At 37.3% G+C, this 13,982-nt stretch overlaps 1 protein-coding gene across 4 annotated transcripts in view; it reads left to right on the top strand.

Annotated features, from left to right (window-relative positions):
* Positions 1-1,933: 1,933 nt before the first annotated feature.
* Positions 1,934-13,982, top strand: part of Nrx-1 (Neurexin 1) — a 52,554-nt gene continuing 40,505 nt past the window's right edge. For 3 of the 4 annotated variants that reach the window (XM_066406951.1, XM_066406950.1, XM_066406949.1), the window contains exons 1-3: positions 1,934-2,069; positions 5,724-6,575; positions 12,754-12,807. In XM_066406951.1, coding sequence (XP_066263048.1) covers positions 5,988-6,575; positions 12,754-12,807 — 642 coding nt within the window. In that variant the 5' untranslated portion in view covers positions 1,934-2,069; positions 5,724-5,987. The remainder of the gene's footprint in view (positions 2,070-5,723; positions 6,576-12,753; positions 12,808-13,982) is intronic. The other variant, XM_066406952.1, reaches the window with a different exon arrangement.

Below are 13,982 nucleotides of genomic sequence, written 5' to 3'. Positions count from 1 at the left end.
TTTTAAATCGTTTCATTTTAAACGATCGCGCGCCACCACTGAGTAACTTAAACACTTGAACGAATTTTTTGTGTCTCAAAAAAATGAAGTTTATGGGGCAAATTGCAGAGGCGCGCCAGTCCAATTTCGCAAGAGAAGAATTCCGGCAAATCTTGCATTTAGCACGTATGTACATTTTTTCGAGTAACGTATCAAAATAACTTGTCCCGACACAGTTTTCGACAGGCTTCAGTATTTTCCAGGAAAATGAGCACATCCAGCATATTGAAGCCTTGAGCGCCGTATGTAGTAGTTTGATATACAAGCCGAAGACACGGGTTCACGCGAGCCTATTTTCTTAAAAAATAATAGATTTTTGAATCTGCCCCGCCGTTGCAGCATATGCAAAAGGGAGGACAACAGGTTCGGGCACGTGGTCTCAGTACCGCCCCGAGTACGGCGAGTAAAAAATGACCCTGGAGCTTAAACGACTCATTTTTGACTAGCGATTTCTGTGCAAAAATTCCTCATTGTAATGTCCTGTATAACCTCCTTAAGTTTGGCACAACCTTTCATACAAGGATCACCTTGTATAATGAAACATGTTTTGCTGATCTCATTTGCTTTTGCTGGTTCGCTGGAACTCGGAAAAAATAGCCCTCGTATTTACACTAAAAATTGTCACCTGAAAATCAGTAACCCACAAAGCCCTGTGCGAAAAAAATTTATCAATTTAAAACCCTGATTGTCGGGAATTTAATATATTTTCATGCAGAGGGTTTTTTTAGGTCTCGTGTCAATATAGAATTATTCACTGTATAAAGAACCAAAATCAAGAAAAATCAGTTCAAAATATGCATGAACTTGAAATGGATTTTTATACGCACAACTTCATTATCTCTCAATAAATACTTACTTTAGATGGATCTTCCAGGCCACTGACTATAACGCAAGAAGCCAATTATCAACGCCTAAATACAATTAAATCATCCTCAGTATAGCGAAAAAATGGGAGTCGTGCACTTTTACATTTGCAAGTTTTAAATTTTTTCAATGCAAAACTTTATTATGAAAACACCCACATATGGATCGAATATGCCCCGCTACTGTTCATTACACTATATGCCAATTGCACACGTAATATACATTCAATAATAATTTCAATTTGATTATTCAAGTTGCTACTCAAATAAGTACGACCACGGTATCACAAAGAGGCTTTTGCGGTACTTTTTGAACTCCATAGCGGAAGATAATGCTTTGCGGTCCTGAAACATGTAACCCTTATGTTGCGCCACTGTCCAACAGCTTCAAATGTGGTCTTTAAGTTTATAACAATTGTGCTCTAAAGTCAGGGGCGTATCAGGTCTTTATTGGGAATTCTGCAGTTTCCTGGATTCCTTAGCACCTGGGAGTCTACCTTTAATTTTTAAAGGACTTCAAGCTTTAATGCGGATATAATTATTATTTCCAGGTCTGAGTACGGTCCTGTGAGGGTCTCCAGTGAGGAATTGCATTTGTGGGCATTAAATAGCTGGTATTATTTTCGATTTTAAGGCGACTATGCATAACGGAATTAATATTAATAAGGATAAGGCAGAGAGGAACTCGCATGAGCGTATCAAATTTATGAGCAAACTTTAAACTTTTAGTAAGTTTAATGGGTCGTGGATGTGGACATGCGAGTGTGGCGGAAATTTGAAATAAAGGCCCCTTTAAGCACTGCCGCTATAGATAAGAGGCTTGATAAAATATTAAAAAAAAATAATTGATGGTAGGAATCTTCATGGAACAGCTACGGCAAAAAAATCCATAAACAAAAATCAAAGAATTTTATGGCTACTTTCGTGAGAACAGCCCTTATCTAGCGCCCTTAATACCGGGCAGGGCGCACGCTGTCCTGCGCCCCTGCACTACCCCAAATCGCAACGTCACCCCCTGCAAAACGGTCAGAAACACGAATATCGCGTTCGTCGCGACTTCACCCGTCTCTGGTTAAATTTGGACTCGTTTTGTAAACATTTTTATGGTGCTTCTGGACGGTTTCGTGTCTTTCATTTGGCTCATCTCCATTGCTCACTAGCCCTAAGGTAAGCCACCTTTCCGAGGAAGTCCAATCGAGAGAGCCAGCAATCAAAATTCCTCCATGGACATTAATTTTCCATTAGGGCCGAGCTTATGGATTTTAAATGTTGTAAATCTACATAGATAGTGCATGCGAGGGGTTGTAAATTATCACTGAATGTAAGGGGGGAGGGTGATTTTTGGGGGGTTGCGACGCAGGTTCTAACCTAATTTTCGAGGGAAGCGCATTTTCGGTTTTGTGCTTTTTTGTATGCGCCAAAGCGCAGTTTTAGAATTTCGAAATCATTATGGTAAAGAGAGGGAGGAACTCTTGTAATGGTAATTAGTTCCTCTTTGTTTACACCATATTGAATTGGGGGATGTTTTGGACTGTTAAGGAGTGGAAAAACCCATTTAAAATGCTAATTTTTGGTTCTTCGTTAAAACCCTAAAATAGATTAACGCGAATTCAGTCTGTTACTCTTGATCAGGCAACCAAAACAAAATTAAGTAATTTTTTCATGTATGTTTACTCATTTAGGGATTTTTTTAGACATATTTGTGATAGATTCCGTATACTTAAATTCCTTTAGATTCACATTCTCTACAGCAAAAATTGGCGATTATGTTATCAAAATTAATGTCTTAATTTAAACTGATGGAGGATACGAGTGTTCGAATTTTAACCATTGCATCATCATTTAAATTTATGGAATAAGGTAAAATGTAGAACTCCGGCTACTGAGCAAACATTTCTCGGTTGTGGTGAAGTATTTACTAATTGCACTGTGTCTTATTCAATATATAAAAACACTTTAAGGAAGATCTTTAAAACAAATTCTCTTACGGTGTCTTGGCAATTTGGTGAAGGAAATTAACACTGTCATTCATGATAAATTTGAATAATACTGAATAAACGTTTGTTAGCATAATTTTAGTTACCAATTTATTTCACTTTCGTTCTATTCTTAAAAAATTGGTGGAAGAAATTATCACAGAATGTATGTGTCGAATTAAATAGATAGGTACGATAAGAAAACGTCTCATAGTTTATGAACAGTTTGGTGAAGGAAATATATGCTGTTCAAATTTCAGTCAGAAATTCTCGTTAAAGATTGCTTTATATCAGTAATTTTTTCCGGTCTTAAGAAAAATGCCTCCGGTAAGTCCCTGCTTTTTGAGAAATGATGCTATTTCTTGGATGGACTAAAGCAAAAAACAATCACGGAAGAAGCAACATTCTCTTGTCTTAGCCAAGAATGCTGTCATCCTTGTTTATGTTTCACCGTTAAAAAAAGAGAGAAATATCACCAGGAGACACTCAAGCTTGCGGGAATTAATTTATCAATAAAAGAATGGAATGACGCTACAACGTAGGCAACGTTTCTCACGCGGATGCTTAACTGGCCGCTTTATTTTATTTCTACCATTTTTATAATTTTTTTCCTTCCGCACATAACCGGATGAGGTTGCTTACCTCTCCCATAAGGTAAATCCAAAAACAGTGTCACGCCTCGTAAATAATTCCCTAACCCCCCAATCGTACGCAAATAGAATCTCAGCCGCATCGGAGTAGGTATATGTAACATCTAATCTTTTATTGATCGGCTCGAATTCCGGATTCAAGAAACTTCACATATATTTAAAAGGGCGAAAAGGGGCCCCGTTCCTTTTAAAAAACAATATCGTCGCCGTGACAGGCGCTAAATCCCTTCGTGCGAAACAAATTCTTCAGCTCATGAATAAGAAATGGGGTTTGTCGGAATGAATAAGATCGGCAAAAGCAATTTTGGTCCATATTCCAGTTGCCAACCCGAAATTCTTCTATTTCTCCGCAGTGGGAACTAGCTTAATAGATATTTCGGACGGGGCTCGGTTATGGAAATTTATTCTGATTATCGCTTGGGCCAAGTCAGGCTCCAATTCCACGGCGATTCGTTATTATGAGTCCCTTATGAGGTCTTGCCATAAAATCGTTGACTTTACTGAAAGCCTTTTTGGGATAAACCCTCTCACTGATTCTAGATAATGGGTCATCCATATCATGCACTATAATATCTATTATCAGGGAGTATACGGTTTCACGAGTGCGTGAAATACTATTCCATAAAACACATACAATCTCTAATACTACTTTATCAGAATATACGATTTCATTGTCTGGCTAGTTACCGCACCATACGAGTAAAGTCTCCGCGGTGGCGTCAGATCGGTGAGAAGAAGGTCCTTACATAATGTTAACACGTATGAGAGAGATGAAGAAAGTTGCGGGTGATCAATGCCATCATCATAATTCACTGAATTTTAATATAATTCCTGAGGAAATATTCTCAGATGTGCGATAATATGGCCGAATCACATCAGGGAATGACGCCAAAACGAAAACTTCTTTGAATAGCCTGTGTGAATTTCAATATTCTTTCCTTCAATCAATCTAAAAATTATGAATTAGCAATAAGAATTTTCAACATTCAAATGCCTTAAATGAATAATCTCATCGAGCTCTATATACAGGGTGACATTGAAAAGAGTGAATTACGATACAAAAATTATGCTGTAATATGTTGATAGAGTCATGAACAAAATTTAGAAAGCGGAAAAAATGAATAAAGCAGCCAGTTAAGCATTCGCGCTTAAGAAAAGTTGCCTATATTGTGGCGCAACGCTCCACTCACTAATTGAAATAACGGGTGATCGTTAAACAAGACCTCGCCATAGGTGGTGAACCGTAAACATGGGGAGTTGATTAAGCAATTTAGTATTTACCATCATACGTCTGACTAACAAATGAATTGATCCCAGCCATTTCATTGATGTTTCAACATCTTCTTCAGGTTTTTTAAAATTATCATCTTTCATTAACACTAAAGAATGAGATGTGCCCTGGATCTTTCTCTCTTTTTCTAATGGCGAAATGTCAACAATAACAGCAATATTAACAACTTACCCAAGAGAGCGTTGCATTTTCCGCGATTTTCTCTTGTTTTTACCCTACGTGTCATATGACGTTGCACCGTTTAGTTTTTAAAAGAAATGGCGTCCATTCAATTAAAGCATTAACGAAAATGCACTTTTTGGCTTTAATTTATTGGGAAAATGTACTCTTTAATCGTTATATATGCGAGTTTTGCTTTAATTATGTGTCCTGCGTTAAATTGTATTTATGGGGAGAGAAACTGTTGGAAAAAAGTGCAACTTTTTGAGTTGGAAAGAAGAACCTCGCATCACGCTCTTAAACAGGTGTTATTTTCATTTTAAATTATTATAACCTTCCGTAAGAAATAATGGCTATGAATGAGGGGAATGTATGGATTTATGAGAGCAAAGCAGCACTTTAAAATTTCGGAAATTTGGACTTTGAAACTTCTTTTTATGGTATTGAAACTACCTTTAAATGAAAATCTGCTGCATTTTCAGGACCTTTGGCCCTCAAATGAGGTCTCCAATCGAGCAGCACATCAAAAATTTCAATATTTTTTTAGGAAATCTTTGAAGTTAACCTTTACGTAGTAAAATATGTCCTCACTGCGATGGATTTGAGTGTAAAGCTTTTTTGTGGTTAAAGAAACATTAAAGCAATTAACAAGTGCGTATTTTCCCTCGTTGAGTTTCGAATTAATCAGATTATAACATCCCTCGAAACAAATTTTCCTGCTTTTAAAGCACCGAATTTCTTCCAGGTCGCCGTACAAAAACGCAGCTCAAAGAGCCGGAGTGAAGCCCCTTTCGATCAACCTGTATGCCGGCTTAGCTCCCTCTATAAGAGAACCGGAGCTGAAACATTATCCGTTTTATCAATAGCCGGAACAGCACATATCGTATTTACCACCGCTTAATTCTCGAGAGACATGCGGCGTGTTTCCTGTACGTTCCCGCACGGATCGATGAGAGCGCGCACCGTCGAAACGTCGTCGCTTTTCTAACCTCAACAACGCGCCACAAGGATGCAGTTCTTTGCGTCGATCGCGCTTGTGCTCAGCTACTGCCACGTGTACGGTTTCGTATTGGACGGAACGGCCGAATCGTACTCACAGTTTCGAAAGTGGGGGGGTGGTACGAATGGGACTCTCGAATTCGAGTTCAAAACCAACGACCCCAACGGACTTTTGCTTTACACGGATGATGGGGGTACCTACGATTTTTTCGAAATTAAGTTGGTAGAGGGGGCCTTGAGGCTACGGTTCAATTTGGGAGGGGGAGCACAGATCATCACGGTGGGTAAAGAACTAAATGATGGGCACTGGCATAAAGTGCAACTGCAACGGCACGAAGAACGCACAATTTTAACCGTCGACAATGTATCGCAAATGCGCACTTGCAAGGGGAAGGAGTTCAATTTCGGGAAGTTCGAGACCAATTCTGACGTATATGTGGGTGGGCTACCAAAATGGTACAACACCAAGCTGACCCTATTGGCCTTGCCCAGTGTGTTCTTCGAACCGCGCTTCAAAGGAGCAGTGAGGAATTTGATTTATCCGGATTTGGAAGGGGGAGCGCCTAGGAGGCAGGAGACCAGGCCTAAGGACCACAGGGTTAGTACACATACATTTTATCTCAATTTAGAAGTAAGAAAAAAGTTTTAAAATTGAAAAAGATACAGAAAGCAAAGTGAGGATGATTAATTCGGGTGAATACCTAAAAATTTGAATGTGCCCTGGTCACATACCTAACTTCATCCAATGAGAACAATATTGGAAGTGTTGCGTCTTCAGTAATGCTCGCTTGTTCAGATCTAAAGTATCAATAATGACGTTATCACATCGTCTCTAAATTAAATTTGGCATCATAATTAATATTCCTAAATTGCCACTCATGGTAAACAAACCAATGCTGTCGATATTGGGCATGGGCAAACAAACGTGTACAGTGGACATGGGTCATTAGAGCGTTCGTCTCAATTAGGATCCATATTGGGGCTCAATTTTCCGCTTAAATGGGCCTAGATCGAGGGCAATAATTTGCAAGTTTAAAGATATGTCATTGGTATGACAAATTATGCGCTTGATATGAACAATTTCATATTTCGCTTGTGGATGCATAAAGTGTAATTACATTTGCGGTTTATTCTGCTGCGGAGCATGTCATTTTAGAGCCAATCACGAAGGATTATTTGTAGCTTTGGTATGTACAGATATATGTAATACACACACAATTTCGTTCCAGAGCCCGAGTTTCGAATGTGAAGAGTACAATGATGTACTTTAACGTAATTCAAACATGTACCATGTCAACAAATATATGTTACATTGACGTCATTCCCAGAAAATGTTTTCGTCATACTAAAAGAAATTTGTCTAGATAGGGAGAAAAGCATTCCTCATGAGTGACGTCAAAATGAACTTTTGTCAACACTAGAGACACGAGAAGAGTGTTATGAGATGTTATCTTTGACGTCATTGCCAGATATTGTAATTCACAAGTTGTTTGTTAAACATTTAAACTGCTAATATGTTCCATTCATGAATGGCTATTAACTTTTTAAAATGTGCGTTTAATCTGCTGGTTTTATTAGAAGTTCTGTGATTGAATTTTCGGTTATTACTGGGACCAAGTTTGGAAATAAAAAAAATGTGCTGTTGCACCACAGCAAAATTTGGAAAATTAATGTCGTAGTATTCGCCGTTGTCACGTTAGTTAATCATCCGACTTTCGATTGTTTGTTAACGATGTCCCAAGTTATATATGAATATGATGATTTCTATGTGATGTAAACAAGGACAGATCTCTCAAATTGACGCAGCTCACGTTTAGGTGACACGACTGACACGCGTCACGCTTTTGCCAAATTATAATTTTGACGTAGTGTTATTGGGAATATTAGCCCAAGCAAAAAACTGTAGCTACTAATTACGTCACCGCAAATTTTCCTGCAATCAGAGAATGATTGATTAAATGCAATTAATCTGAAGGCGGTTTCTGTGATCGCTTATCACGAAAGATATCTGCGAATTTAAGAAGGATCCATTTGGAAACGATCCCTGTTTCCAAATTGAGCGAAGTGTCCTGGATTTGGGCAATTTCCTAGACTGCTCGAAATCAATCACTTCTCCTCGATTTTCTGGCATTGTTATTAGTTGTCACATAATTCACTCAAAAACTTCCAGCTTCCCCAAACGTGTTACGGGTCATTGTAAACTAAACCTGACATTCTTAACCTGTCTGACCGGCATTTAGGGCGTCTGCGAGGCCCTTATCTGCGGCGGAACTGCGGAATGCGGTGCAAGCCGGCAATGGCGACGGATTAAGGAGGCAAATGATTTAGTTATTCCGCGTTAATTTCCGGGATTTGTGCATTGTATCTTGCACTTAATCTTCTCTATGTGGGGCAAGTTCGTGTACGGAAACAGCAAATCCCAGGAGCCCACAAAAAATCTATTTCATCTTCCAATAAGTAATACGAAACTCAAAGTGCAGCGAAGTAAGAGAAATTTTCAAAGGTTCAAAGCCAAGTCAGGATTTAATATACGGGAGCTAATTTGATATGAAACCTATCCAATTGAATATTCGGTCTTAGGAAGGAATGATGTAATGGAAAACTAGGTGAAACATCAAAAAACCTTTAAAATATTCAAAATCTTCACGAAATGATGAATGAGGACTTATTAGAAACATCAGGTACTAGTTAGGACTAAAAGATTAAAGTCGTGGCTACTTTAACTGGAAGACTCTGTTGAAATGAGAAAAGCCAAATGACAGTAATTATTTAATCGTTTCTATAGAAATTAGCTTCTTGGCAAAGGTATAAGAACAGCAGACAACCTTAACACACTAGTGAAAGCATGATTTTCCGGGGCATTAGAGAAATATTTGGAACCATTGCAAGCTGTCTTCACTTAAATCTTGCAACAGAATAACATATTGCATTTGCTCTGACACGTGGTTTAACTTGAAAACAAATACGCAAAATCAATATCAAAAAGTTTTCCTCTCGTATCTATGTGTGTGTATGCTAAGAGGTAGGATCAAATCAATAATTCAAGAGCTGTTGAGAAGAATTTTTAATGCTGATAGAAAGGAACACAAAACTAATAAAAATAGAATTAGAACGGTTCCCTTTTATAGGGGTGTTTTGTATTAAGACTGCTTTGGTTGAAATTGAGGAAATTGCCCGCAAAGGCTTTCTTTGCATGGCAATTTATGGGTTTATGATGGGCATATTTCATGTTCTTTTTCATGGTATAATAAACTTCTTTGAAACATACAAGTTCATTCATAAGTACAAATATATAAGCTCCATATTTCTCGAGCAAAATTAGCTCGCATCAAACAAAATGATCTCAGCTACGACAATCATTCTCAAAGAGTCTTTTCCGCTCTTTAAGGCGCTTATTGCAACTCATTTTTCCGTGCATAGAAATCTTGGAAAATTCATTTTTAATGGACCAGGAGTTTGTTTGGTTGCCTAGTCACGAATATATCATTCATAAAGTTGCCGGGGGGAGAATCAACCAAATCTAGTCGCCGTTGTTGGGAAACCCGACTAACCAAATTATTGTATTTTATTCGATGAAATAATCAAGTATCAACTGTCAGCTCGTTAATTAATTGGATGAGAAATTGGTTTTAGCGATGTTTTTTAATTGAAATATTGATTTAAATGAACATATTTAGTGCACAAAGTAGAAATGTTTTCACGTGAAGCAGTTCGAGAGTGCGAAATAAGAATAAATCAAGGTCAGTATGAATTACTGAAATTATGTAGAAAGTCCGTAGAAAACCTAATTCATCTCAATAACTGCCTTTATAATGTTAATATATTACCATTATGCTGATACCGATATCAAATAACTTTGTGATGTGCCCAATATACATATTGATTCAGCTGGAAATTAAGAAGTTTAATGAAAAATACGCGGTCATCATTCAGTCAAAAACTAGTTGCTGAAAAGGTCCCTGTGGCGATAGCACGTTCACACTTTTCTCTTTTCATCTAGATAGACAGGACCGTAGTAGTATAAATCGTATAAATGGACAGAAGTGTGTTAAAACGTTTTCAACATTTGTTATGCCGGATGTTTTCTAAGTCTACGGCGCATGTTTAATAGTATATTCCTTGGGCCAAAATTAGAAACAAGTTTCTATAAACATAAGTCCGGAATCGCTTAATTTTTGAAATCCACAAAAGTTAAAAAAATCTTTAAACAAAAACGGTTAGATGAACTCAAGTAAAATTTTCGTCATTTACTATTGAACATAATGGCATGCCAATGGGGCAGGTCTGTCGGGCGGAAAATGACTACTACCAACCAGTATACGTGAATACAATATACTTCTAAGTGACCGCCGAACTCTTTCGAAAACACCAGAATTGTTTTTTTAGCAGTCTATATTTCAGAAATTCAGCAATTCCGAACATATGTCTAAAAAAACATCCTGTATACTAATGGAAGTAGACATTTTTGAATTTGAGTAATTCATTATTAAGTAAAATGTCACATCAACTAATGGCGACTATTTCCACGAATGTAAAAACTGTGAGAATTTTTTTATTGAAACATAAACGTTTTTATATGGGAATAAAAAAGGAAAATAACGCAAGTAAATTAAATGTATTATATATTTATTCTGGACTGCGATGGCCTCTCGTCACAGAAGTAACGCTCAGGCAGTTTATAAATTATATTACTTATATACACGCTTAATTTAGAGAGACCTACTGAAAAATAATCGTTACCCAGACCAAAGGTGTTGGGTTTCCATATTGACTGCAAAACGCGATTTTTTCACACTAGTCACGCAATTTACCCATAAGCATCAGGCAACCTTATAACCTCACGGTTTGCGTTTACACTCATCTGCATATCAAAAATAAAAGCCAGGTTGAGTTTTGGCTTTCCAGGAATCGAAACCTATTTTTACTGGTCTCGTGAAAAACTACGTGCTTCCATTGATCGCTTGCTAATTCAGGAATTTAGAAGGTTAAAGGAAAATTTGGATTCTGGGGATGCCGACAATATTCTGCGAAATAAAAATCTGATTGCCCTGCCATGGCAGCAGATTGCTAAATTCTCCCCCTCAAGAAAACTTTCCTATGGAAACTTTGCCCCGAAGTTATGAGTTTCCTTTAATAATGACTTCTCTTTTTGGGAAACATTTTTGAGAGTCATCGTACCTATTTTGCCATCTGGTTGCAGACAGAACAGAGGGTTTTGAGACATTTGAATATTGACAAGTTTTCAATTTTTGATTAGGCAATTTTATTTACACGTGGCAACACAGCGATCCCCCTTTGACAGCTACCTTTAAATAAATCATTCTTGTCTCTCTCACAGTTCAACTCTGATGGTTTGACAAAAGAGCAACGCCGTGTTGCCATTAATAATTTTAATTTTTAGCTAAAAGTAGGTATCAATTTGATGTATTCTTTTATAAATATAAGGTAAGGGATATGTGCTCATTTGCACGGAAAGGGCAAAGTCCATTTCCTGTTACGAGGCGCTTTTGCTAATGCAGATGAAATTTCACAGAACAAAAAGGGTCATTGAACTAGCCTAATGGCTTCCTGACGTAAGTGGGTCTGTTCTTATTAGGGAAATTGCCTTCGTTTATGAATATTATATATTTGGTTTTTTAGTTTTTTATGAGAAAATCCATAATATTAAGATAATTCCTACAATAAAGAAAAATTTACTGCTTAGCCAAGTATCACTTTTCTTGGCGAAACATAATTAAAACTTCGTTTGGCATGTTCTTTTGTGCTATAGCAGGGCTTTCGATAAAAATATGGCTTTTCTTGAAAAAGAATAGCCAATGAAAAGAACAAAAGCCTTTTAGTCTTACAAGGATTAGTTCTTTGTGTCCGGAAAATGAGCTCACCGCCAAAGCCATATATTGGAAACAACATGGGGGTTGTTTTATTCTAGAGTAGGTCAGATATTGTTGCTTTTAAAACTGAAAAATTCAATTTTCTGTCGACTTATTTATTCATCAAACGAATTATTGATAAAGTCAGTGACATGCTTTGCATGTCCACCCCATCGATTCGTTTTAATTAACCCCCAGGATAAAGTTCAACTACCACAATCCTGCTCCAACACTTCGGACACGTGCCTAAATTATTCGAAATATCCGCGTGATTCAGTCAAACTTAATTTAAATATAACTTACCCTATTCTTGGATCGGATCGATCCGGAGCTTCTCAGCTGGAAGTGAACCAATGGTGAGGCTCAAGTGGAACTATAAAAGATACAACGCCGGATTAAGAGTGGAGGAAATTAATTTAACCGCTTGGAATCACGGAAACAATACTTCAACCGGTGAAATAAAATATGAAAAATCGAAGTAAACATGGCCGCCGCACACAAGTTTCGAACGGAAAAGTTCAATTTATTGTGCCGTAAGTCTCGGCGATAAACTCAATTTGGCGGGGGACCCCGGTTTTTGATTTATATGGCGGAAATTAAAATGACCACTTTTCATTTTTAATGCCCGGTCCGCTGTAATGGTATTTTCAGCTCAGCAACTTGAGGAAAATAAAATAACATCGGCAATATCGCTTTTTGATCTTCCATTAACGTCATCCATTTATCGGTTCGATTCAGGATCAAGATGTCTTTGTTATACTCTATTACTAAAAAAAGACAAGTGTAATCGATGACACTCAAAAACAAAACAAATGATAGATGCACTGTTGCCATTTACTGTTGCTAATTATTTCCTTCATAAAGGTGTTCTATTGTGTTGAAAACTTTTATTTGTTAAATTTGCAGTGTGACGGGCCTTTAGTAGCCGGAACCGAAAGTATTTGCGTGCCCCAATCCAGGGTGAGTCAACATAGAGTGTGACACGTTGTTAGTGTAGACATGCGCTTCCCCGACATTGTAAATACATAACTTAAAGGCATACGACACTCACTTCTGTCTTAGACCGCTATAGAAAGCTTATATCTTCTCAATGTACTATACCAAAGACTGCTTTACAAATGCTACAATAATAATCTAATCGCTTATGGATGGTGTCCTAGCTTCTACCTATTTAGTTAGTCGGACGGCAACATTGCACTGTGGCTATCTGTGTAGAAAACACTTAAAAGCGACAAATTTTCAACTGTACATGTCATTATAAATTTTATGGAATTTAAATGACATCTGCAAGTCTCCGGTAGTTAGCACTTAGCTGTCGCTGATGAAATGGGGTCTAAGCTTAAATCTGTTTAGGTCAAATATGTCAAGTTTCTGATAACTTTACCAAGACGATATTTTCCATGGAAATGCAATGATTGGACCATACGGTACTCTCGTTGGAAAAGTTACTATCAGGAGTTTTATATATTTCCCTAAAGTTCTAATTGATTTTTTCGCTGGATAAAGTTAACTATGGGTTTTAATAATTTGGCCCTAACAATTAGAATACCGAGTGGTTACTGTTAATAGTGAATGTGGTGGTTAGTGATGGTATGAGTAGATGTGTGTGTATTAGGTGTGTAGAATGTAGTGCCAACTGATGTAGATGTGATTTATGTGAATAATTGGATTTAGTATGAAGAATTCACAAATAATCAATTTATGTTAAACACTTAATTTTCTCACTAAAGGAAGTTAGAAAAATGCGAACATTGCCAACGTTGCTTTTATGGTTTTGAGGTAGGGAATGAAGATAAAATTAAGGGTAAATTTTAATCTCATTGCGGCCTTCACAAATGAATGTAATTTCTGATGAGCCAAACGCAAAGCAAATAAAGTTTATATTTGTGACTGACATAAACTAACCTATTGAATATTGTTCAGTGTAGGTTTTTACACGTTGATGTTGATCCTGACGTGTAGGTAAAGAAAATATAAAATGGTGTAGAAGCACCCGAAGGTAGAAAAAAATTACTGGTAAGTGGGATTTCACTAAGTGAGGCAATTTTTTGACGTCATCTTGTCGTCAGAGACGCGTCATGCACCGGCTCAATTTGCACAAAGAACACAACAACCACCATAGATTAGTGCCTCAT

This window comes from Euwallacea similis, chromosome 3 (assembly GCF_039881205.1).
Source record: "Euwallacea similis isolate ESF13 chromosome 3, ESF131.1, whole genome shotgun sequence".
Lineage (NCBI taxonomy): Eukaryota > Metazoa > Arthropoda > Insecta > Coleoptera > Curculionidae > Euwallacea > Euwallacea similis.
This window is presented reverse-complemented; position numbering and strand designations above follow the sequence as displayed.